We start from the raw sequence: 26,761 nt of genomic DNA, 5'->3' as shown, positions 1-26,761 counted from the left end.
CTGTCAATCCGTACCTTCTTTTAACCCGAAGTAGACGGTACGACGGTACCCTATCCGACAAGTTTCAACCCACCTGAGTTGCATAACCTCTTCTTCGCAAGGTACGAGTACTCGCGAATTATTTCACGTGTATTCAAAATTAAGAAATTTTCCCTCAGAGCTTATTCGTTCCTGTCTTCACCTCTCCTCACTCACGATCAGTCACGGCAAGTTGAAAGAGCTTCGCAATCTCGCGTGAAAGTTGTACGCGGATTACGTCAAGGGGAACCGTGTCGCGTGCAATGCAGAGGATGATCGCGTGCTCTCAAAAATGGAATCTCGCATTCAAGATTCTTGGTGTCCCGTTACAGATGATGCAGATATGTGGAGCTGGTCCGTACGATCAACACCTGATGTTGGGTGAACACGAGCTAACGGAACATGACCAGAGTCTCGCATCCCTTGGAATTTATCCCGGCGCTCTTCTGACTTTGAAGGTAAGGAGGATCCGTCATTCTTTTAACCCACGATATCATCGTTGATACACTTTAAAGGGGTCTTTCAACGCTTTCGAATAGTAACGCGGTCCTTCCGTCTAATTAACGGAGCTCTAATCTCGAGGCGTTCCGAGTAATCCTTGGGAAATGGTTAGGTGTTCGTTCTCTTCTCGCCGCCGCGGCGTCTTATCTTAAAACGACGAGCGTAACTTATCCATTGTTGGCCTCGCAAAAGGGCTGCGAAACAGATCTTAAATCTAAATTGCAACTATCTGTCACCACCTACGAAACCACAGGCTAGCGTTTATAGTTACCAACCACTCGTCTCCCCGCGGTTTGATACCACAACCATACCAAGTAAGTGGACGTTGTAGGTGGTAGAACAATTATCCGTAGATGCCTATTACGATGATAATAATTCTGCACGCGGTCTGCCTCCGTACAGTTTGGCCTTTACAGTGTGAAGTCAGTCAGTTGGTAGGTGGGTAGGCACAATACCACTGTCTGAGCTCGAGGCGTTATTGTGCGAAGAGTTTTTTTTTTCTCACTCCTATTACCTTACTCGGTGGCGGTTTTTGCTCTAGACACTGCACCGAGTGTGACTAAGCTGTCAAGATATGTTGGAGTTTCTACAATTTATGTAACTACTCTAGCTGCAGTGTTTGTAGACAGATCTGATTTCGTACTATGGAATATCATTTCAATTTATTATTGTACTATACGCCTCTGCGCGTGAGGTGGTGTAAATGACTTCTGCGTCCAATACCCATGCGCAGTTATTCATCGAGGACTCGGAACTATGTCTATGTGTGCGCGTGTGACTTTCGTGTAAGAAAGGCGTCAATGGACGAAGTGCCGTGAATGATCTTTTGTAACGCGTATCATATACGAAACTGGATCAGCATCCGTCCGTTTTGCCGGCGAAGCGTCGGAGGAATCGGTATAACGGTCAATATATACCTCTCTTACAGAGCTCTCGACTAGTTTCATAAAATCAGTCAACTGTGAACCGGCGGAATGTGTCGGAATGCTGAATTGTCCGCGTCTACTCCGAGCACCGCGCGCGTCCCGTCGCAACGGCCAACTGATCTTTTTCTAACTTTCTTGCTTGAAAATTCTATATTCCGTTAAAACACACCGCGATACTCAAACGGTGAAACGGTGAAACGTTCACTAGTGGCTGCAGGCACGGATACTATTTTCACAAAGTCGCGGACCGCGAATAATTCCAGTTGACAGACACGAGCCATGCACCAAATCTCCAACGACTTCAACGGGATACCTCGAGCATGACTTGCAGCCCAACTCCGAAACGGCTAACCACGAACACCCGGAATTTCTTGGCCTCTGCCGACTTACTTTTAAAGTATTATCGCGCGGCGTTCCGGCGCTCATTTACCGAGTTACAAAAACAAATCAAACAGACCGAATTGGCATGTAACTAGATCGATGACGAGCATCTCGCGCGGCGTACCCTGACTCGTGATCGCCCGATAGATCCTCCGACTCCTGCAGCGTAGTGTTTCACATAATTTCGACCGAGTCTGTATCGCGTGGGTTGGGTAACGAGTCGAGGATGCATTTTCTGATCAAAAATGTATAAAATTGGCCGATGCTTTTTTGGTCTACGAGACTTCATGGCTGATCGAGCCGAGACTTTAGTATGGGCACAGCGGGCGGCTTCCCCCTTTTGATGTTGTGTGACGAATGTCCACCTTGGACGCGCATCTCCTCCAGTCCCCGACCCATCGCCGGTCCACATCTTGACCACCGTCCCAGCATCCATCTCATCCCGATCGCCCTCGCCTTCTGACAATCAAGAATCTCATACTGCTACCGAGTTCCTCTCAAATGTGCCGCACCGAACCGCTCCTCGGACATCAGAGTCTAGCCTTTTCGGGCTTGACAGAAAATTGGAAACATCCTGCATTCTGTATACACCAGTGTGTGTATTTGTGAGCGTACCTTATGGTATGGTGAAACGTAGCAAAGGATCGTGTCGAAAATAATTTAGTCACGGTCGCGAGATTTGAACGGCGCGACCACGTTAAGAAAACTCAATTTCTCCTTCCGATTCCATACACTCGTTATAAATTATATAATACACAGGTGTAACGGAATAAATAAATCTCTCGAGCCATTGGGAAATCCCCGTTCAAATCTTGTGCATATATATAGTCTTTAATATTTACCATTTTGTTTCTCTTTTGTTTGAGAAAAATCAACCAAACTCTATCCTGGACCGGATAGAGACCCCGGGAGCGTCTCGGACGTAACCACGCTCTCTCGTGCAGGTAATGGAGACAATTACGTGGGCTGTTGACCTCGACATTAAAATCAAATCACTCTAATGCGTAGGCGCGCCTGAAAACTCTATCTGTATCGGCCCATATAATTTTCTTCAGTCTCTGTTTATTATCGAAATAAACAAGTTCCTTCAATTGAAAGAAAAAAAGAAGAAAAAAGAAAGGGAAAGAGATTGAAATATAAATTTTTCTTATTAGACTTTAACTCTCGACTGGCCAAACTAATGAGATATTATCGCTATTCCTCTGGCTACTGAATTTTCCGGTCTGTCAAGCTTACTTCGCACCGTTATCCAGCAATTCCGTAGGTATGTAAGGTGGACGTGTAATTTGGCTAGCTCATCTCGTTCACGGGATACAGAAGAGTCCCCTGCCTCTCTCAGAAATAAATCAATTAAGACGCTGCACATCGCCCTGTTGTGCATCGTCATCCTTCTTTCCGTTTCCCTTCTCCTCCACGCTGCTGTCCCTTCCTCGTCCTATACCGAACGAACGAACAAACTCTTCTACTAACAAATAACCCAACAAAAATTACCCATCGACGATACGTGCCACGGATTCTAATAAAACTGAACAAAACGTGACGCACGACAGCCCGCGACCTTCGAAATTCGAGCACCGTTCACCGATCGGCCAAGAGATCATCCGGCATCTCGGCATCGGTCTCTGGTATTTTTCGATCGGTTAAAAAATAGTTCGAACTCAAGTTTTGAACGACCGATCGTCAGTGGTCCCGAAGTTTCCCGTCGGCGTTCGAACGGGATGAAAATTCATTTCTCGACGATCGCCACAGTTCCATGGCTCGTCTCAATTCCCAGATGTGCCGCGGTGCATGAGTTTCGTCGTGGGTATAAGAGAACCTTCACGACTTTTCTCTTCTTTTTTCCTACTATTCAAAAATTCTTGGTCCGCGGCAGCCACACGTATACACGTAGACACGCGCGCGCTCTGACGGGTGCGAAACCTCCTAAGTTAATATTAATAGCGATATTTATGACCAAGGGTCAGTACCGGTGCGGGCACCCTAGTAGGCGACTTCTGATAAAAGGAAATCTGAAAATGCTTTGATTTACGAGCGTTTTCCGCAAGTCCTAAACGGTGAATAAGTTATGGGCAGGAATTGGTATTTATGTTTTGCCACGGGGAAGTTTTTTTATCCTACTTTTTACCGATCCCTCTGTTTGTTTTTTTTTTTTATAACTTAGCTAGGTATGCGTGTATTGGAACAGTTGCCACTCGACTTACCCTCGGACGAGCGACAAGTGAAGAGGCCAATATCTGGACCCGGGGTCTTATCGGTAACCAGGCCTCTCCTCGGTCGAGGGTCTGTCACTTACGGATCAATTTACGTACAAGCAATCGCGGAGTTAAGACGAATAATATTCATTCATCCAAATTCAACCAAATGTTTAATCCTAGTAGGTCACACCTCAGTAGAATCGCATAACGGTCACACGGGATGGAGTTCGCTTCAAACTCGATATTTTGCTTAAAAAATGAGTTCTAAAAATCTATAAAAAATATCTCGGTATTATTCAAGGATCGCAGAAAAAGTTCTGTCAGTTTTCCCAACCAAAATTGATTGTTGAAGTATTGTAAAACATCGGCGCAAAGTTGAAGAAAGTGCCAAAAATGTCGAAAAGAGTATTTCGCACGAAGAATGGCGCCACGAGTCTCATTTCCACGACCAAGGGACTCTACAAGGAATTTGAAAAATGATTGGGGTGAAATTTACCCCCAGTGACCTGTCGGGGTTAACGAACTCGTCGAACGTGAAATCTTGGTGAGAATTATTGAGTCTAAATTGCGACGCCTGAGGGCGACGGACGCGATCGTCGGAGGTTGGGACGCAGCTCGAAGGGTTACAGAGGGAGTCGAGTATAGTCGAGCACTTAGCTATCTCGTCAACGACATCCGCCGTATTCTTCCGCGCGTTATACAACCGAGCTTCTGTTTGTTGATGCTAACCTCAGAAACCAAGGCGCGACCACCGTAAGATTACACGGACTGCCGCGCTGTCTTTATTGCTCTCAGGCTCTCCGTCTTCTCCCTCGCCGCTCCTTCTCGGTCCGTTCGATCGCACACATGACGCTGGTAAGTCAGGACGACATGTGGCGTCGCGCCTCGTCCGTCCCGGCGTCCGACCCCCGAAAATCTCTTAGGGACAAATGTCGCACTTATTTATATCCAAACGACACCGCGGAAGCATTAGCCGACTCGTGTACGCGCTCTGCGTGCTCATCGCGTCGCTACAGGTTGCCTCTTCGAACAAGTGGTCGTCGGTGCTAATTTTGGAATCACGTTGAAAAGTAACCACCGACGACGCCCGCCGCTTCGTCGTCTGCTCGAACCGCACGCCTACAGGGGAAGTTGGCACGCAGAGTCTCAGCATCTCCGGCACACTTCTAAATGTGTACAATATCGACGACGAGGTTAATACGGATCGTGAGAAGTGGAGATCGGCATTACCCGGCCAGCACGGATTATCCCTTCCGGTCGTTCCTAGCGAAGAAGCGTTGAGAGAGGATCGAGACAGACTCTCACGGTGGATCCGAGCACCTTGAAATTCCACCCTTTGGCGTGTGAAAGACCGTGGCAAATTGAAGAACATAAGCGGAGGGCTGCGGCGATTTCGAGAGTCGGGAACCCTCCGACGACTGTCTTAGCCTTAGTGTGTCGCTTAGCACCCTATCTGTGGGGATCTTCGCGAACGCCCCCGCTGGGGGCTGCGTTTGTCGTGAGCATTACTCACTTTCGGGACGTCCCCTGGAGGAGAAGAACCCACCCTCAACCCGACGCAGGAAGAGCCAACCCTCGGCTCGCCTCACACCCCGCGAGTCCACTGACTACATTAGAGAACGAATCTTCGCCTCTTGCTTCTCTCTCTCTCTCTCTCTCTCTCTCTCTCTTTCACTCACTCTCTTTCTCTTTTTCGTTCTCGGACCGATGCAGAATACGTGCTGCAAAATTCCTCTGGGAGCAGACCGCGATCTCCGTGACTTTCCCTTCTCGTGCCTGCGCGAGCCTCGGTCGGTGCTTTTGTTCCGTTGAATTAAGCTCGCTCAAAGTTCCGTGAAATTAATACCGATCTATCAATATCTTCCTCAATTCCTACGATCGACTACGCTATGCATCACGCTCTAGCCGAGAGGAATCATATTAACCCGTTGGCGAATGACGATGTTCTCAACCAAAACCAACCCTGCCCTAAGGAAATTTATAGGACCCACAGCCATGGGACACAATAAAGATGAATTATTGCTGTTATTATATACTTTTTGAAACCAACACTGTGGTGCTTGCATGTACAGTACAGGATATTGCAGTAACGGCAACACCATACAAATTATAAGAACACCTTCTAATTTGCGCTGCAGTAATTGATCTTTGTTGCGTTCGTAACTCAGATGCAACAAAACACTGCATTCTATTGAGGAAACTTTCATTTTTACTAATTCTGTTTTCACTTACACCGGCATTCTCCACAACTGTTTCAAATCCCACTTTGAACAAATCCGTACCTAACTATACTTGAGAACAGCACACGATAAAAATCTCCATACGACACAGCAGCGAATGGATTGTGAATCGCGGTGTGAGGGTCGGATCTGTGCTGTTCAAAACGTCGTATTACAAACTGTACTAGAAATTCTGCCCTGTAACAGAAACACTCGTCCATTACAACATCGTGCAATAATTTACATCGTACCCCTTTCTTGGTGACCCGATACGTAACATGTAATCAAGTTCACCGCCGTCTTTCCTCCGCCAATTTATCACCGCGTCATCGTTACTTATTTTTTTCTCTCACAATTAGCCCCCAAGCCTTATTATTATCTTCTCCCGGCATCGAATTCGAGCGTTGCCGAAAGGTTCTTCGTAGCTCCGAAGGTTTTCAGAATCCGGTAGATATTCCGTGGCTGAGTCGATGGTACGAGGCACTGACTCCTGGCTTCACGGGGAGGCAGGGAGGCAGGGAGAAAGGCGGGCAAGAATCCCGCGCGATGACGGTGTAAGATTTCCACGCCCTAGACCCTTGCATTTGGAACGCACGCCGCAGGATCGTTGGCCACGGCTTGTCGTTTCTTAGGGTATAGTCCGACGATGTCGGGGCGCTATGACGTCGCAAAGAAGTCGCGGGTCCCCTAGTTTCGATACTGTAGAAGAACGGCATCAGAGACGAACCATGCTTCCGCCGGGTACAAAGACCGCGTTCATGGGGCACCATGGATGTACAAAATTATCGAGTGACTCAAACGTATCTTTACGCTTCGATTTATCAACGCGTTTATATACGGAATCGTTTAGGAACGCTGCTACTCCGTCTATGTATCTACGTTATACATGTACCGATTTATATTACACGTGTACCGTATCCCCCAGAATTCTCCTTCTGCCAGTTGCACAAGTAGGATTCACGGATCACTGATTCACCGTTAAGACCATTCGCTATCGCACGGGTAACCTTCTCCCGCGCCAAATACGTATATTCGGCTATTTTCAAGTTGTTGTACAGGAGTAATTAATCCTTGAGATAAATCCTGTATGGATTGGTCGTTCTCGAATAGGGTTGTTACATTAAAAGTTGGAAAACCATGTAACATCAAGGAATTTAGTTACATCTTTGAAATTCTGTGAAGATAATCAATCCCGATACTATCATCGGAATATTTGTGTCGACTCCATAAATGCCTCTTGCAATCCGTACAATCCGTATACGCGTATAATCATACAGTTTATGTTGCAAACCGAAATTATCTTCGAAAAAATCTTCAACTTTTTCCGACTAATGAAATACGTTTTTTAAAAAGGCTTCTTTCAGACAGTAATATACCTCGGTCGACACCCAGCTGTACCTTTGTAATTGATGGTTCAAATTAGTCGCGGACCATTGCTTCGCCGAATAGTTAATTAGCAATTCGTTATCAACAAACAACGGGTTTTTGTCGAATCTCGTGAAGCCACCCCACGCCACGCAGTAGCTGATCTCTGGTCGGATTCATTGAGCATATCGCGTCAGGTTCTTGGTTCGGTATGAAAAAGCCACGAACCATTGTGTACAGCAAGATACAGCGCGCGTTGACGCGAGTTGCGATCGCGGGCCGCGTGTCTTACTCGATCAAGCGGAAAACTCATCAAGTCTGACCACCTTCGAGGGCCCATGATGCCTCTGACAAACTCGGTCATCGACCGTCAAAAGATCTACCTCATCTCTTTGCTTTTATAACCCATCTTTTTCCCGGCTGGTCTTCTTCTTTTTCTCCTACTCCTTCTTCTTCTTCTTCTTCTTCGTCGTCGTCGTCTTCCGCTATCCTCTATGCTATGCCTACGGATAAGAGTGTGTCTGGTGTTAAATTTATTTTTACAATTAATGATCGAGTAAACCATACTCGTTCACCCGATACTTTCACACCTTTGCCATTAAGGGATCGATCGATGCCTGCCGCATGAATCACAAGAAAAAGCGACGACTAAAAGATGGTGTTAACGAAAAGAATCTTGAGTTAAAATTCAACCGTTTCACGGAATTTCCGTCCATCTTGAAACTTCGTATACAACTTGATCCGTTGCAACATTTACACAAGATTTATTTCTCTTGGACAAGATTAAATTCGAATATTTCGTACGTGAATACACCGGAATATTCATCCGGTTCGCATTGATACTTGAATGAAACTCTTCGGCGAATCGTCATTTTTCTATCGCGTCGTTTTGGTCTTCCTCTCAGTCTCGCCCTCTTGAAAATAATTTGAATAATTACCTCCCGGTATTATATCAAGGATGCTAAACAGCTGCCGGCTGTCTTCTGGGTTTCTCGTACGTGTGGCGCGTCTTTGTCGTAACCCTGCGTCGCCGTTGGGTGGTGGACTCGTAATTCCGAGTCACATGGAACGGAATACTCTAATCTTATTAAACGCGGTATAGTTTGCCGAAAGCAAAACACAAGTATTTCATGACGGTGAAGTCTCAACCCCCGCGGAGTAATAATTTCTCCAGTGAATTGGCTCCATAAGTTTCACCCTGAGACAGTGCAGGGAGTATATTAATTTACTTTGAATTTACCACGGTTCACGTTCTTCTCAGCTGCCCCGCCGTTGTACATGCGCGACCACGTTTGGCACAGCTGAAAGCTTCCACATTTTTTTTTCACCCCCGTCAACCTCGTGCAGCTTTTTACCGCGGCTAGGTTGTGATCCATTTCTTTTTTTTTTTCTCGCTTTTCGTTATTGCTTCTTTCTATCTCCGTGTCATTTTACAGATAAACCCAGCGATTGTCGGCAGTCTCACGTTATCTTACATACATACACACATATACACATACATATAAATTACTGACGGAATTAGAAACCTGCCGGTTTATTAACTGCTGTGGTTTTGGGTATTAAGACGGTGCTCGAGGGGTGAGTTTCACCCCACCGCGAATAAATAACCCCAGACAGGTTGGGAATAACTTAGGATACGGACCTTCCATCCTACCTTCCTACCTACGTATCTACGTGCGTTTGCTGCTCCGAACGGGCGGGTATTCGAGTGTTTGGTATACGTGTGTACGAAATCGTTGTAATACGCAGAGCGCACTTAAAACGTGTAAGGAACTTGAAGAGTGGAAAAAGTGAGCGGTAAGGTAAGAGGATCGAGGCAGCAGCACCACCAGCAGCAGCGACTGCTCCGCGCCGAGGATTAAGACATTTGCGAACTAATAATTTTCAGCATCAACTTGAAATGTTTTGTCCATCTCGTGTGAAATTTCACCGAAGGTATATCGGGGTTCGGGCCTAGTTTTTCGCCTCGCTTTTGAACCGCGAATATTTCCGCATCTCTCCTCATTCGATGACCGGTAATTCGACGTTCGATGAATTACCCTTCGATACCGGGGCCGAAATCTTTGCAGACTTTTCACAGGACAATAGGTGTTAGCCTGAGAAGATGCACTGCCTCGAGGTACTCAGTTCGAGAGCTTACTCTACAATTATGAGCCATACCCACGTCCGAGCGAAGCTCATAACGAACCCAGTATATTACCCCGTTCACTCCGAGGCCTCAATTCGCTATTTTGTAGTCCTCTCCTCTCGGCAACTCGCCCAAGACTTGTATATATACATAAACATCTCTCTCGAGTCCTGGGGAAATATTCCATATACGGCGTCGTATCACCTTCGCTCAGGTTGGATACGAGGCTGACCGCGTGCTCCACGGGGTGGCGATATTCAAACCGTCGCGGAAATTCGAGGGAAAAGAAACCACTCGACTTTCGTCATTCTCGTTCTCATCGTCGAAGAACTGTCACGGGTTTTCAATACGATTTTACTATTTGTACGGGTATGAGATAAAATGCTGAGAATCTAACGATTACTGCGGGGCAAGTGTACGACGACTGTTAAGCTTTAGTGTAATTAGAAGACACAACGGCGATACTTAACTGCGGAGATGCTCGCTCGTTTCTGTGTCATGGAGCTCAAAACCCTTTTCCCATAGGTCTAATTATAGCAGTCTCGTATAGCCTGAACGGGTGGATATGTGTCCTCACTCCTCACACATGTCGCGTACTGTTCACATCTGGCTACTAGAAGCTAAACCACGCTGCCTATCTTTCGATTTGATTTATTTTCAAAGAGCGGGAAAAACTTGTAATTTAAGAAAAAAAAAAATAACCGTACCGATAAAAAAAATTAGGTATACTCGGGCTCATCCTCGTTCGTTGGACATTCTTTCCGCTCGATTCGCATACAGATTTGGCCACATAATATGCCGAGTCGACTGAACCTGCCGCGCATACGAGGAGCAAAAGATTCCGAAGATGAAAGGGTTGACGTAATTAAAATTTTATACTTGAGCTGAAACCGCCCGTGCACGGATTTAATATTTCGTATATTAAACCGCAACAGCCCGATACGGTAAACACCTGTTCTCTTTTTCAATTCATCTTTCGACGGAGAAGTTGAGGGAAAAAAGTACGCACACGATATTTCAATATCGCTATTTGTCTGGGCGTGCGGTGTCTACTCTCTACGTGTAACGCCGTTTCCCATCAGAATTTATACCATAATAAATCGCGACACGATATTATATTGAAGGTAACTTTAAACTCACAAGCTGAAGATCCACCCAAATGTTACGTGGCATTCGAAAGATTTGATTTGTTGCTTACCCTTGTCGACGATTTCTCAGCGTACCAAAATATTGAGGAACGATTTCTTACCTGATATTATCCCGTCGCTGTACTTTTCATTATGTCTTGAAACATTCGAACGTTATCGTTTATAGCGAGCGAAGCGTGCACCGGGACAAAATCGTACGAGAAAAATATCTGGATCTGTCAACCATGAACTCGAATATTCACACCCCGAGGGTTTCTTCGTTTGGGTTTTTAATTCACTTTTTCCATCAACGGTTTCGTTTTTTCCTCGTCTTTTTACGCGTTATATTTCTCTCTTTTTCTCTCTCACTCTCCCTTTCAAGTTATGGTTAGTGTTTTTGCGCTAGCTTGACTAAATTTTTTCTCAACACCAGGTCAGGGATCATTAAGAGGAGGGTGAAGAAGGTCTGCAGACGCATTCTTCAGGGTGCCTCAAAGTGTCATCAACCCCTTTTTACACTTTTTACCCCGATTCGAGTTCTATGAGCCTCATATGGTCGATGCACAAAATCCTTACGCGAGTGTGCGCCGTCGGTGTTCGGCTCGTCACACGTCGTTCCAGTTTCTTCGTGTGTGTTGCGTTTAGTTGCGTACAACGTATATGGCGTGCTAACGCTGCGCTGCGCCTTGCGTAGATAGGAAGATGCGTGGGAAGAGGCTGCCTCTCTATACCAGCCGTCGGCAGCTGTTCACACATGTCGTGTATAACCGCGTAACTAAAACTGACTTACACCTCCAACAAAAACAAATACAAAGAATCGCCTCCCCTTTTCCAATAGACAATTCCGCCTTCGCAGCTCTTCAGGCCACGTATTCTTTTACGTAATCCGCTTTACACGTTTTATTATTATATGTTTTAGACATGCACCGTCTCAACTGTATGGGAAATACGGTTCAAGCTTAATATCACGCAATCGGTTATCCCAAAATCAACATGAGATCGTTTCTCAATTTTAATTAAATATTAACGTTACTATTTGGTTATTATCAGTGAAATAAATCGAAGAAATTTGATTACATATATTACAGCCCTGCGGAATAAGATTCAACCAACAACTGAATCCAGTTGTGGAAACTCATAATGTAAAATCGTAAAATCAACTCATTCAAATTTTTTCGTTTTGTTTGAAAATATTTTTTCACCACATAAGTCAAGGCAGCGAATTTGGATCAGGCACAATATTATCCTGCCGACAAGTTTATCAGTTCAACGAGTTAAAAATATAAATTTTCAGTAAAGGGTAATGTGTGAATGGAAAAAAAATTTGATACGATTTGATAAACGCCAAATGTGTGGAGAAATGTGCTAAAATTATCAAATTCAAGGGTCATCATTGTTTCGAATAACGTAGGAATCGTGCAATTATTATATTTACACAGCGTAAAGAAAACAAATTTATGATACATGAACAATGCATTAGTTGTATAACCAATAATATAAAAAGTCAGAAGCGGTTGCTCAACAGATTATCAACTTTCTCGGATTTCCCAAAATATTTCCCAGCCACATTCCAAAGAATGGGAGAAACCGGTGGTATATGTGCGTTGCAGCAGCCTGAATTCCCATTTCACGGGTGATTAAAGTGAGAAAACAAGTCGATCTGGTCTCTCTCCAAACCCAACCCCACGTTTCAGGTTTCACCCTCAACGCTGTGTGATAAAATTTCCCCGCATATTTATGCAACACGTAGAGAGAGAGAGAGAGAAAGAGACATCGAGAATAGAGTATTTCCCCCAACGGGTTCTTTGAAAATAAAAATGTACACGTCTCTTTATTTCCCTTGATCTTTTTCATGTCCTCAAGTCATTCACGTTTCGTTTTTCCATCTCACTGTTCTACGTAAAATTTGAATTGTTTTTCTTGAATCTTCTGTGCAGACGGACACGCCGATCGACAGCGAGGTGGACGTGGAGGCCGCCGTGATCAACCACCAGCAACCATCCCCGGAAAAAGGCTTCAAGGGTAAGTCTGTGCAGTGCCCGATGTATCGGGAGTACGGGTCTAGCCGACGTCTTAAGCGAAGTTCAATGTTAAGTCGACATTAAGTCATCCTCCAGCCGCTTTCCCCCTTACCTCAGCCCCCCGCCGCTCCCTTGCACCGGCGACCAGGAAACCAATCCACTTAGTCTCATAGAAGGGGGCAGTTTTGTTCTCAAACAAGAATCTGACAAATATGCCACGATTTGCCGAAGAAAGGAACCAAAGTGATCCGACCTACAGTAGCAGACGAGCCCTTTCCCCCTTGTGCAGGGGCGATGTAGGGGCTGACTGTTGAATTACTTAGACCCCGAACAAAACGTAACAAATGACCATGAATCAAGCCACTTATGCGTTATTGGCCATCTCGGCCCGTTTCCACCGTTCGACCGTCTCTGCATGCGTGTATATTGATACGTCGCATTATCGCCACGAAGTGTCAGCAATGGAGGAGAAACCCCTCCAGGATATCGCCTCGGGACAAGCCCGGCCCTTCCTGGGTTTCGATTTTGAGACGCAAAACGATTTTTCGAAATATGTAATCTTGCACATTTCTTCTTCTTCTTCTACAATTTTTACAACAGATTTACATTCACTCAAGGAATCGCTGAAAATTATTTTAATTAACATTTGTTAAAAAGACACGAGACATATATGCTACTCGTCTGTGTTTTATTACGACTCTTTACTGCAAGGAATATTTTATTTGTGAAGAAAATTGAAGTAAAAGAATCGTGACCTGAAAATTCGCCACATGGTGGTTGATTTTGGAACTATTGAAAAAAGGAAACAAATTGTCGAGGTTTGGTCATAAGTCGATTCACGGCCGAAGATACTACTGATACATTTATTAAAAGTATTGTTAAACCACGATATTTCATCATGAAGTTAAGTATAGGGGAAATTTATGCATTTGTGGATTGTTCATCAACCAGTATAAACTTTGTGAGGGTAAAAAACTCTTCGATGCTGATCGCGTATTAAACTGCAGCAAACTTGCAGATGTTGAGAAAAATTTCCGAATTATTTCATTTTGCCAACAAACATCTAATTTACAGAAGACCTTCCTAAAATAGAGAGTGAAATACCCGCGAACAGGAAAATTTGTGGAATGAAGTGTAGCTACAAAGCTGGCCTGAACAGTAATTGTAGGCACACAGTTGGTGTGTTATTATTCTGCAATAGGTGAGTGATAGGTTTTATTTCATTTTTAAATGCATTTCGTAGCTATGATATTTGAACTAAGAATTTTGTTATATTTCAAAAATAAATTGAACGATTTCCAAATAGTCTCGAGTACCGCTTTGACAGCGCTTCAAGAACGATCACTTGAGGATATTAAAAAAAACTTACCCTTGCTAATATAATTTTTTTTAAGTTCGCAAATATATTAACAAAACTAAAAAAAAAAAATCAGGAGAAAATGCTCAGACATGCTCAACCATCGATGTGTGGTCATAATTTGTTTTAAGTGTTACTTTACGAATAGCACACTCTTGTTCTTCGAATAGCTTGATTTCATCGCGACGTCTAAATTTATTACTGTAACAAGAGTGATTTTTTAATGGCGTTGTCTGATATTCTTCAAGTGATCGCTTTCGAGGTTCACGTCAGATGCACTTGACGTCGGTCCTCGAGACCATTTGCAAACCGTTCAATTCATTTCTGTAATGTAACAAAGCTCTGAGTCAGTACAATATAGCTATGAAATGCATTTGAAATAGTGTATTGTGTAACAAAGAGGAAAACTCGGTCTTTTCGGGCCGAGCCTAAGTTTTTAATATGAGTCGTAGGTGAGCTGAAGACGAATATTGCAAGTACGCGAGGCGAAAATGCCGTTGATTTCTTATTGCACACGATTCTTTACATAACGAGAATATTTTACGCGTTTTTTCACGAAATTGAGATTAGGCTCGCCTAATGTCAGATTTTCTCACGACAGCGCAGGCGGGTAGTACGGAAAAGACCACTTTTCACTCCTTGTAGTTGAAAGTGGTATTTTCTGTATTACGCGCGTGCGCATCCGCAGACTCACTCGACTGTCATCGAAAAGTGTACCTTGTGTACGGAAAACACGCATGGAAAAAACGCGTAAAACATGCTCGCGTTATGTAAATGAAATTAAACCGATCACTTACCGATTGCAGATTAATAACACACCCAACCATGTGCTCACATGTACCGCTTAGGCCAGCTTTCCAGCTACGCTTCATTCCACAAAATTTTGTGTCCGCACTTATTTCGTTCTCTATTTTATGAAGCTCTCTGCTTAACCCTTTAACGGCCAAACCTCTTTCCCGATGTAAAAAATCATTTGTCTTGATCGAAATGTTTGAAAAATTACACCTTTTAAGCATAGAGTTCTTCAATTTTCATGCATATATTTTAAATAATAGCTGTTTCGTTGTTGTAGCAAATATGCATATAGCGAAAATTTCCCGGGTACTTCACTTCACGATGAAATATTGTGGTTCAACGATACTTTTAATAATTGCAACGGTAGTGTTTTCGGCTGAAAATCGATTTATGACCTAACCTCGACGACTTGTTTTCTTTTTTCGATAATGTCAAAATCAGCTACCAGGTTGCGAATCGTCGCGGTTGTTTTACCAATACCTTGGAGTGTGGACAATTGAAGTTTTACTCTGGAAAATCATATCATTCAAGTTTCCACGCGATAATTCTGATCTTGTAGAGTTTTTCGAGTCTCTGTAAATACATCGTCTCCGTTTAAAATTTAAAAACGGCTGAAACGTCAGCTATCCGAATTGAATAATTGTAAAAGAACGAAAAACCTGACAAAATAAGAATAAAAGCTTTACTCTTGATACGATTGAAAGATGACCGGTTTCTTATAAAATTCATTTCACCAGATTTCTTCTTTTTTTCCAAAGTCGATTTACTCGTTTCGCAAAATTCGAAAACGACGCGGTCGCGTGATTTTCGCTCTTGCCACATCAAGCCGTGAAATGAGATCCACGTTTTTATTTCTCATTTATTCATTTTTTCCGTCGTCTGGCGACGTAGGGTTTAGCAAGGATAATAAACTCGCTGCGTACACACACTTACACGTATATAATCTCACACGGTATAGCAGCCTAAACGCATCGGCGGTGTATCGGCGAGAATCCGTGAAGGTAAAAAATGAACCTTGAAGAATTTGTCTTGAGGACTTTAGCCGGTAGTATAAAAGCTAGTATCTGAATCCTTAGTCAAAGGGGCGCTCTTCTCTGTAAGACCGAAGGTGGGATCTCTCTTCGCCTCTTCCAAAAGTTTCAACGCCTCGGCCCTAAGTCTCTCGCTCTCGCTTTCTCTCCTCGCCGTTATTATTAATGGTTTTGCGAACTGAGTTCATTAGAACCGGCAGTTCAAACTTCCCGGCGTTTAGGAACACGTCTCTGACACTTTGCACTAGGCTCTCGTTAGGCTAGCGTTACGTCATGTGCAGTTCACGCTCTATAACTCTTTCAAAGTAGGCAGTTGTGCTCGGTTGTAATTAGCTTCCGAAAAATCGTCTTCTACCAGATATTTTTGCATAAGTACTGTTATCCTTTTTTTTTTTTCATCTATTACCAAATGAGAATAAACGCTTGTACCGCGAATTCTCATTAAACCATATAGGATTTTGTAATTACTTAACTTTGGCACAAAAACTCGTGTCGAAAAACCGTCCGCGCTTTTCCTCTGTGTACGTATAAGATTCGGGCAGAATGCCCAGGTGTTTTTGGCCAAAATTCGTTTCCCTCACAGTACGTCGTGTGCTCAATTTTAGAACAGCCGTCCGCATGTACCGCATGTTTCTTCTTTTTAACTTGGCCTTGGTATACAAGTCGCGTTCCGGTTTATGGCTGACGAGTATAAACTGGGTCAAAAACTAAAACAAGAGAAATAGATACTCTCAGTAACCTGAAAATCAGCCCTCAACTCGATCGAATCACCAACAAAAATCTCGAGCTCTTGTTAAAGGACAAATCGATTAGATCTCTCAACGGACAAATATTTTAATTTTTTTTTTCTATTTCACCCGCACCTCGAGCGTCGAATACACGGATCAAGCTTTTTAAAATCCTTGGACACGGGGCATTATCTGAGTAATGACTGTAATAATACAGTTGAAAAAAAAACAACGAAATACCGGCTATTCGCAAAACTCTAGCGATTTGATTTTCGGGCAGGGAGGAAGACGGGGTTCGGTGAAATCGTTGCGCCGTACGTATACGTATACGAAAATAAGGCTCGAAGGCCTCAAAACGACATAATAGTTGGCCAACGTTGAGATTGCTGCACGGGTTCACCTAACTTATATTTATTATTACATTACCAGACCGGCAGAGCTGTATAGTGTGTAATATAATTCACGGGGAGGTTATACGGCGTCGGGAATACCGACGGACTTACGAACACGCGTGTCTTCTACTCGGATTTTACGCTCGCGCAAACACGCAGAGACGCACAGACAGACGTACGCAAACGATGTTAAACTTGTGTGCAGGTATTAGAGTTCGGTCTCGAGTGCAGTGTGCACGCGTGCATTTATTCAGGTCTACGCAGCACTTGGAAACTTTGCTACGGTGGTGTTACATTCATGGTTCATTGTACAGTCGCTGAGGCGGCGGGCCGCTCGGTTGGTTTTTTGCGTCAAGGTAGCGCACCGGCTAAATTACGAAATTTTCTTGCGCGGTAAAAAATTAAGCGAAACAAACAAGAGCGGAATATTGTACAGGTAAAACGAAGAAGAAAATCAAAACCCCGTGTTCTCACATTTTCTACGTATACAGGCGGTCCGATCTTGGCGAAATTGCGCCAGCTGAGAATCGGGGTAGCTTAAGACGTTGATGCCCCGATCCGGGGACAGGAAACCACCTTCCGCTCACAACCCCGCAAATCTACTCTTTCGGACAGGTTATCCACGCATTAGCCTTCTCCATGCCGCCCCATCCGTGACGAGCTTGACGTTTTCATTATTTTCGAACCCATCTTTCCGCAACTGAAATTCAAGCCGATCCTGCAGGAACGAATTTAATTTTTTAACTGTACGATCGTCGACGTGTTCTTTCAAATTCCCAAAACGTTGCATAAGGCACTGAAATTTCCATCAGGTGTTCGTCGTCTTGTAAAAAGACCGAAATTCTCGATACTTAAAATATACCGTGTTTATGTGAAAGAGGGAAAACACATGCTTGTTATTTTAATCAAATTACCAGAAATTCAGAGATCAAAAATTGGTAGTACGGTATATAAAAAAAAAAAAAATGCCACATCTTAGCGGTCAAATAATCGATTCTAATAAACCATATGCCGATACGTTATAATTTTCCCGTTCGCCTATGAGGGCGCTTTTTTTATTCCATTGCAAGCTCTGATGCAAATGTGTCGAAAATAAGGCACCTCAAACCTTAAGGTCTCCGTTGGATCGCGGCCAGACTAGGGATGCTCCTATCTGTATAACGTCCCGCAGGGGGGAAGGAGGGGCGGCAGAGAAGAGTGAGAAGCTAAGGAAAGAGAAGGAAAGGAAAGGGAAGGGAGGAAGAAAGAAATTTTTTGCTATTAGCTAAGTATACGGCTCTGGCTTATGTTAAGCTTTAGCAATTATTTATCATAGTCAACTAACACAAAGCGAAACAAAAGAATAATGAAGCAATGAACAAGATACCCGGCATATATACCCTACCCTTATTCAACGCGACATCGTTAATTATATCCTTATACCTTTCTACTCGAACAAAATATCCTCGGATAAAATAGAAAAAAAACCAAAAAAAAAAAAAGCAAAACCATCTTTTCTATAATTCCCGCGTAATGAAATTTAATCGAGTGCGCATTGCCGCCTGCGGCGTGAAGGTTGAAGTTGGGTTAGGGTTTTGACTTTTGAAGCGTCAAACTATCCTTAATTGAAAACGGAAGTCGTCGCGGACAAACGAGTTAAAAATTACCAGGCATACCCTTGATTTCCGCCGGGTAGCTTCTTTCGAAATTACCTTTCACCGTCACGAAACGCTGCTAAACATTTTCTCACCTAGTTTAGAACGCCACTGTCATTTTCACGAGTCCTTTTTCCTCGGCTGATGTATTTTTAACCGGCGTGGAAACACACCCGCTCTACAATTTCAGCCAAGGATAACCTGTCTCGGGTCTGACTTTCTTAGAGGGTTGAACTTGAATCCTTTTTATACTTTCATTCATTTTCGTCCCAGAACCCGTTTCGCCGATCTCTCGGCTGCAATCTGTGACTTACATTTTTTGCGATCTGTAAATATCGGTAATTTTTCGTTCATGCATCGGGTCGCGTGAAAGTGTCAAGTTTTGCTTGTTCGATATCCTTTTATTTTTACTTCATCATCAATACGCTCGATTATCCACCTTTTACGCCCGACGTGCATATACAGCGTCGCTTGTCGCGAGAGAAAACTTTTCACTTATACGCGATACGCGTTATGTTATAGACCTATATACGCTGCATTGTTGTGTGTCGGAGCTGTTATACTTTGGCTTTTGGCGATTAGAAAGGCCGGCCGAATCGTTCTATCCACTTTTTGCCTGGAAAACATATTCGGTGAAAGAGTTATTCGAGCAGAAACCTCCGACGAAGCAACCTAATGAACTGACAGACCGATGGCTCTTTTATATCGATACGTGCACGCGTCTATAGACACCCCAAAACTATCTCAAACTTTCGTTTTCTTCGGCGGAGAAGCTGGCCGACGCCACTCGCCGCTCCTAAATACAAAAGCTCGTAGGGAAGTTTTCCTCCTTGTAAAAGCCTGACTCCATCCTATAATCTGGCCCAATGTTTACCCGAGGAAAACTCATTCTCGTTGTAGACGCGATAAGCCGCAGAAATATAGAGACGCAATTTTATAATTAATACGGATTGGTCACGAACCAAAATCTATACTTTTTAATAATTGTATTGCGAGACACTGATATATCGAGTTATTAAAAAATATTATATTCTTAAGCTAAGAATACCTCTTCGAATGTACAAAAATATAAATTACTGGAATAATAAACGCAATCTTACGGATATCGATAATTCGATTCGACTAACATGAATTTTTTGGCTAATCAACTTCTTTAACGGTCACGCAGATGCTACATATTGATAAATTTACGTTTATCGTGTTTCCAAGTTAACGATAACGCGGTTGCAGTATGTAGTTGTTTAGCTGTTATTATAATAATATGATTGGTTTACGCAAAATGGCAAGTGTGTGTAATTTCTTTTTTCAGGAACCGAGTTGATTCCGAGCTGATCTGGATGGACGGACTTAAATAGAATTTTAATACTAATAATTATGATAACATTCACTATTGTCAATCCACATTATATATTTTTATACACGATCTAGAATTTATCTATTACTATAGTAAGTAATGTCGTACTGTAAAAATCGACTCAATCTTTCAGCTTTCTTTTCTCTTCCGTTTTTCTACTCTTTACCCCCTTTCTCGTTATTTATACAACCTGCATTACTACTCAATATATGTAATATACATTTACATATGTATATATGTATATACGTACAGATCAACACTATACATATACGTATAAATACATGCACACATAGTCGCAAGATTATCTTATCTTATCTTATCCCTGTATATTTTTTTCTTGTTACGTCGCACCTCGAACTTTTTTATTTTTCTTATCATGAATGGATCGATTTTTTGCACCTCCTTCAGATGTGCAACACACTACATTTATACGCTATATTTTTCTCTTTTTTTTCATCCCTGTCTCTATCGCTCTCGCTTTTCCGTTTTACATCGATTACAGATAGTCGAAATTTGTAAATAAATAAGGTAAATTAAATATATATATATTACATGTGTATATGTCAGGGTGTTTCTAACATTTTTTTTTGTTTTTTTTTTTTTTTTGCAACGGGTTCCAAAGTTTCGTTTAACTATAAAAATACGCTTGTTAAAATTTGAGCTCTTGATATTACCATCAAGAGGTTGCGCATCGCACTTTTCTATTTTCTATAAGATAAACACGGGAAAAATGGTTTTTCCTCCTTCTGATTTTTATAACTAGCTAACGATGTGCCTTACAAGAAATTCACAGACATATTTGTGTAGGGAATTGAACGCTCTTTGAAAACTCATTTGAGATCAAAAATTATTTTTAGACGTTAGATAAGATTAGACGTTAAGTAACCTTTGAAAGAGTAGATTTATCATAAAATGATTTGTGATCGTTTTTGTAAAGCGTTCAATTCTCTACGAAAACATGTCTGCGAATTTTCTGTAGGACGCATCGTTAGCTTATAGTTATAAAAATCAGAAGGAGCAAAAAACCATTTTTCCTGCATTATTATTATGGAAAATAGGAAATTTGCAATGCGCAACGTCTTGATATTAATATTAAGAGTTCAAATTTTACCAAGTAAATTTTTATACCTAAATAAAACTCGTGAACCTGTTTCCAAAGAAATTTTTTTTTTTTTACACCCTAATATATGTGTATATATATATATATGTAACGTACGCATATATAAATAGTTATAGAGTAGAATGCAGGGTGAAAACGCAACTACATATATATACTGGAACTTCGGCAAATCATTTCACTGAAACATCACAGTTTTTAGATTGAACAAAACCTCGGAAATTCAATAAACGAATTGTTCGTGGTATAAATTACTTCGGAATATATATATATATATATATATATATATATATATATATATATATATATATATATATATATATATATATATACGTACATACATACATTTGTAACTATAGAGTTGTTCACAGATTAATAAATTTAGAAACATATATGCGTGTATGGGGCATTCTTCGTAAACCCATCGGGTCAACGACCTGACCCCCTAGGATTCTGATGTCCAATGGATTTCTTGGTTTGTTTCGGTCAAAAATGACATCTCTCATTTTTCAAAATTTTCTCGCAAATTTGTAAAAGTGTGACGACCTGAAATATCCTTGTCATGAAGTTGGACATCTTAGAATCGATAAAACTTTTTTATAAAGTCAGGCACTCGAAAGCATATCTTTTCGTTATGATTCGAAAATGCTCAATATTTTTTTTTTGGATTATCGTTTTTAAGAAAAAACATAAAGTTCTTGTAGTAAGAAATCAAATAAAAAGAAACTTTGCCTTAGTAAAATTCGATTTTTCTTTTAATTCAAAAGAAAAACGACGAAAACGAATTTTTTTCTCTCGCATTAGGCATTGTTTCCTTCGGATTACTTTAGGAAAAAAGAAAAGTAAAATTTTACCAGAACAGAGTTTCTATTTATTTTTTTTTATTTTTGAAAAACAAAGAAACAAAAATATTCAGCATTTTCGTCTCATTTTCGAATCATGACGAAAACATGTGCTTTCCAGTCTCTGATTTTGCAAAACAGTTTCATCCGTTTTAAAAATGTTCGTCTTCATGTGAAGGATATTTCGGGTCGCCACACTTTTACAAAATGGCGGAAAAATTTTGAAAACTTGGAGGTATCATTTTTGACCGAAACAAGCCAAAAAGTCCATTGGACATTACAATCCCAGGGGGTCAGGTTAACGACGTATTGGTTTGACGTGGAACGCCCTGTATATAATATATATTATGTATAAAATTCTGTGTACGTGTGTATTACCCATATATTTATGTATATACGTTTATATCTAAAGTACGAAACGACTATTGCGCTAAGTTTGTAATACACGAACGTTGTAACAATGAATTGAAATTTGGTATGATGTATTTCGGTTTCTTTTCATTTCTCTCGTCAACTACATGGCCTGATTCAATTATTACAGTCGTGCTATACGTGCCTCTTTACCGTCCCAGCCTCCGGTCCCTCTTCCAGCTCTCTTCATATCCGATCCAACGTCGATTAGTTCGGCAATAATTAAACGCGGTAGAATCTCTCTATGCTTTACCATTTTCTAACGATTTACAATGAAAACAGTTATACGTGAGTTTTAAAATACGGAATGTGGCGACGTCATAAGTTTGGACGGACGCGAAATGGGCTGCAATTCCATGGAAACAAAAACAATTCTCACCGCAATTTTAAATAACGTAACAATTTATTACGATATTGTCAAATTTCTTGGCAACGTTAGAATAGATTGACTAAACGTTAGACTCGTGTGTCGTAAAGCTTCTAGCTCGACTTTTTTTCTACTTCGGAAGACAAACTATTCCGACAAAGCTCGTTTAGATGATTTGTCGCGTTTCAAAAACCGTCGACGACATTCAAAGACACGATACCGCAAACTTTTGTCAATCGAAACGATTATTCTCGCCAGTCGGTTGGAAACCTGATTAAAATCGTTATTTCGCGTTATCGTTATCCGCGGTAATTTTGCTATCTATAAAAATCGGCAAGGTGAATTACACGCGAATCGATGCCCGGGTCAAAGCTTGTGCATCCGATCCGGACAGCGATGATTTTTGCCGAGGTGGCAGTGCTGGCGCGTGACGTATGTACCTACCTACATAATAGAAACCCCCAACAAAGTTTAATTACACGATGCCAAGTTTAATATGGTTAGGCGCATTGAACTGCTCGAAGATTGTTTTAGCGGTAAATGAGGCAATGATGACTCGAGCCTTCTGGACCACCTTGCAGCATCCAGAGTCCTGAAACTAATTAATACGTGCACAGGCCACGTGGACCTACGCAGCGGCTTGGCTACACGCTGCACACTCGCAAGGGATGAATGGTCGGTGTAAAACGTCGCCTCGTTACGCAGCAGGCTCACGCATCATCGCCCGAGGTTGCATGAAAAGGAATGAATATCCAAAGGTGAAAAATGAGAACGAAAATAGCTGGAGGGATATTTATGTCGCGTGGGAGGGGAGGGGGACGAGAAGAATTAGGTGGAAGGCTTTGGCGCTAGATTTTCCTCCTCGTCGGTCTCTTTTTACTTGTTTCACCTTAACCTAATCCTTACAAATGTGACACCAGTTTAGTTTTTCCCTAATTTGTCCGCCCGAGCGAGGCCCGCATGCGGCAAAGCTTAGCTTTGACTGAACGTCGCGTCGCTCCGCAAGCCGCCAATCCGCGTTATACGACTCCCTAAGTAAACACAATTAGTTTATATAATTTGAAAATTTGTTAAAACCCACGCCCCCAGACCCCGTCTCACGCTTAAACCTGACGAAATTCCAGACGCCGAAAGGAAGAGAGAAGTCTTTTCTTCTCTTCCTAACACCTCCTCGTCACCCTCGGGATTCACTTGCTCTCGACACTTCGAGCCGAATGCCATGTCCATATGCAGAAGTCTGTTTTGCCCCCGCGATAAATTCAACCGCGAGGATCGACGACGCTGAAGAAATCGTGCCATCCGCAACATTTCGCCCGGAATAACAATATGGCGTCCGTGTACACGAGCCACTCTCCGGCACGTATAATATAACATCTAGGATACAAATGAAACAGTATACCTACCTACGCAGACCGCTTGCGACTCCTTTCATTTGTCATCTCCGTTTTGCGTTTGACTTGCCAGTTTCCCCTATTGTCTTGCCGGCGTCGAAAGTATTGTCGCGTCGCCGCGGATTCGATGGGTAATTCCGGGCATCGTCGGGCCCCGATGGGCCCGAAAATTGGCGACGTCGGGCGGCCGGCGCGCGTGACGATGTAGGAAAAATTTGAAATCGATAAGTGACCGGGTTTCCCGACGCCGAGCGTCTTCCGAAACTCCGCAAGGGTCGACGGCTGCGCCGCTTTTCCCGCATCTACGACGCCTCCCTCGTGTTCCGGTTTTTTTGCCTTCCAGTTTCTGTTTTCTTCACGGGCAAAACTTGTGACGGTTTTTGCTCGGCCGCAACTCCCTCTCACGATCGAAGCTTAAATCCGGCCTAAGACTGCCCTAACTTGACTCAACTTCTCTCCCAAGTCTCGCTTTATATCTCCAACGCGTATCAGTCCATTCGCAACATTCGCATCTACGTCTCTTGTTCATACTTTCGTGCATCCGATACCCGCCCGCGATTTTATTTTCCTGTAATAAACAATTCCACCCACTTTCTCCCAGAATTTGATAATCCTAAATCGGTACAAGCCCTATGTTACACGTAAAACCTAGTTTTATCGACAAACGATCCTGTCTCTCCGACCATCAATAAGCTTAGAAAGAGACCCGGGCGATGATCGGATTGCAGGTATAAAATAATTAAAAAATTCATTCCCAGAATGACGTTTCCAATTCGCATCAAAATTTTTTGTAATTAATCTTTAGACTGCACACGAGACCAGTCTGCTTCTGCTTCTGCTGCTGCTGCTGCTGCTGCTGCTGCTGCTGGAGCGTATCTACTTTTTGCCCGACCGTCAGATGACAGTCGCTTATTTACAGGGCGCGGCCATCTTGCAACGAGTCGAGAAGTTGAATATATATATTATATGTGTGTATATACATATATATATATATACATATAATATATATATATATATACACACACATTTATATATATATATATATATATGTAGACGTGAAGTTGCATGTGAAAATAGAAGAAAATAAAACGGAGAAACAAATAAATAAACACAATCTGCACCCTTATGACCAGCTATTACATATATATATATCCGCTGATATGAGTTGAAACAAATATTTATCAATTATTCATGAAGATCGGCAATCCGTGATACCTACTACTCGCGCACATATCCTCACGTCACGAGTCACATCCTGCCGCGGGTCGATGCTCAGGACGTCATAACGCGTGTTCTTAAGTTCTTGCGCCGTGCGCGAGGTAAAAATCTCTCCTATTCCTGCGGAGCGATAACGCGTTTATACGGAACCGGGAACCGGGCCCAAATGCTCTCCGCTCCTTCGGGGACCGAGCCCTTCCTTTTCGGTAATCTTGGTACAAATGACAGACGGTTTGGGTCGGTGGTCAATTATAATGACATTACGGCTCCTTCCCGCGCAAGTACACGGTGTTCAAAAAGCACCGACGACCAAGGGTCGCGTTCTGTTTTAACGGTGACAATCCCAGTCGCCACGCGCGTTACTAGGATTTGTAAAATTTTAAGACGCGACCAGACGAATTCGACCTACGAATACGTCGTCGGAAATAATCTATTGTAATCTAATAGCAATTAATTCATCGTCATCCGACCGATTGTCCCAGGACAATTATTTTAGACGCCCGCAAGCGCAGGCGACACGACCGAACGACGGCTCGCGCGGGGCAATAAATTCACCAATTAATCGTAAACTGTAATTATCGCGTTAACTCGAACTTGAAACTTGTCTTACGTACAACGTTGAAACAATGTGGGAAAAATAGATGTGGAAAATTGATGCTCGGCTAATTAGATTAATCGTCGGTATAATTGATAATTGCAGCCTGCTGTATTATACCGGTTGCGTAATTGAACCCGGTCATCATCCGCGTCGGAGCGGTACGAAAGGGCTCGACGAAAGTACGATATCGGTTCGATGACGCCGAGAATTTGGACGACCTTTTATCCCCCCCCCCCCCCTGTGTTTATGCCTTTTTCTCATTTTTTATAACATCACTCCCAGAGCTGCGTCTACAAACCGTTCAGGCATACAGTCTCCGTCCAGTAAAGGTATCCCAACACACTATTCCGAGGCACAATGCGGTATTCCTGGAAAGCCTTTGACCGTCCGAAGCCGCTCTCGAATCCAAAACGTCCTTTAAACGAATCACCTTCGTACCTTCCGAGCGTCGCGAAGCCGCGCCGATTCGCGGTCCTCAATTTTCTGCGGGAATCACTTACCTACGATCGAGGATCCGAAATGATCGTTAGAGAAGGAACAGAAAAATGGGAGCAATTGCGCACAGCGGTTGGAAAGACGAAATCGTCGTCTCTCCTCGAGTCGATTTTCGGTAGCTGAGTCGTTTGACAGCGGGATCGAGGAGAA

The 26,761-nt window shown here is 42.7% G+C and overlaps 1 protein-coding gene across 2 annotated transcripts in view; it reads left to right on the top strand.

The window, feature by feature from the left end:
* LOC124307660 (ubiquitin carboxyl-terminal hydrolase 48-like) overlaps positions 1 to 21,550 on the top strand; it is a 59,748-nt gene extending 38,198 nt beyond the window's left edge. The window contains exons 16-18 of one of the 2 annotated variants that reach the window (XM_046769589.1): positions 351 to 476; positions 12,798 to 12,882; positions 20,128 to 21,550. In XM_046769589.1, coding sequence (XP_046625545.1) covers positions 351 to 476; positions 12,798 to 12,882; positions 20,128 to 20,150 — 234 coding nt within the window. In that variant the 3' untranslated portion in view covers positions 20,151 to 21,550. Of the gene's footprint in view, positions 1 to 350; positions 477 to 12,797; positions 12,883 to 18,298; positions 18,595 to 20,127 lie in introns of those variants that run through there. The other variant, XM_046769588.1, reaches the window with a different exon arrangement.
* Positions 21,551 to 26,761: the final 5,211 nt, after the last annotated feature.

Source organism: Neodiprion virginianus, chromosome 6 (assembly GCF_021901495.1).
Source record: "Neodiprion virginianus isolate iyNeoVirg1 chromosome 6, iyNeoVirg1.1, whole genome shotgun sequence".
NCBI lineage: Eukaryota > Metazoa > Arthropoda > Insecta > Hymenoptera > Diprionidae > Neodiprion > Neodiprion virginianus.
Note: the sequence above shows the minus strand (reverse complement) of the source record. Positions and strands in the feature narration are given on the sequence as shown.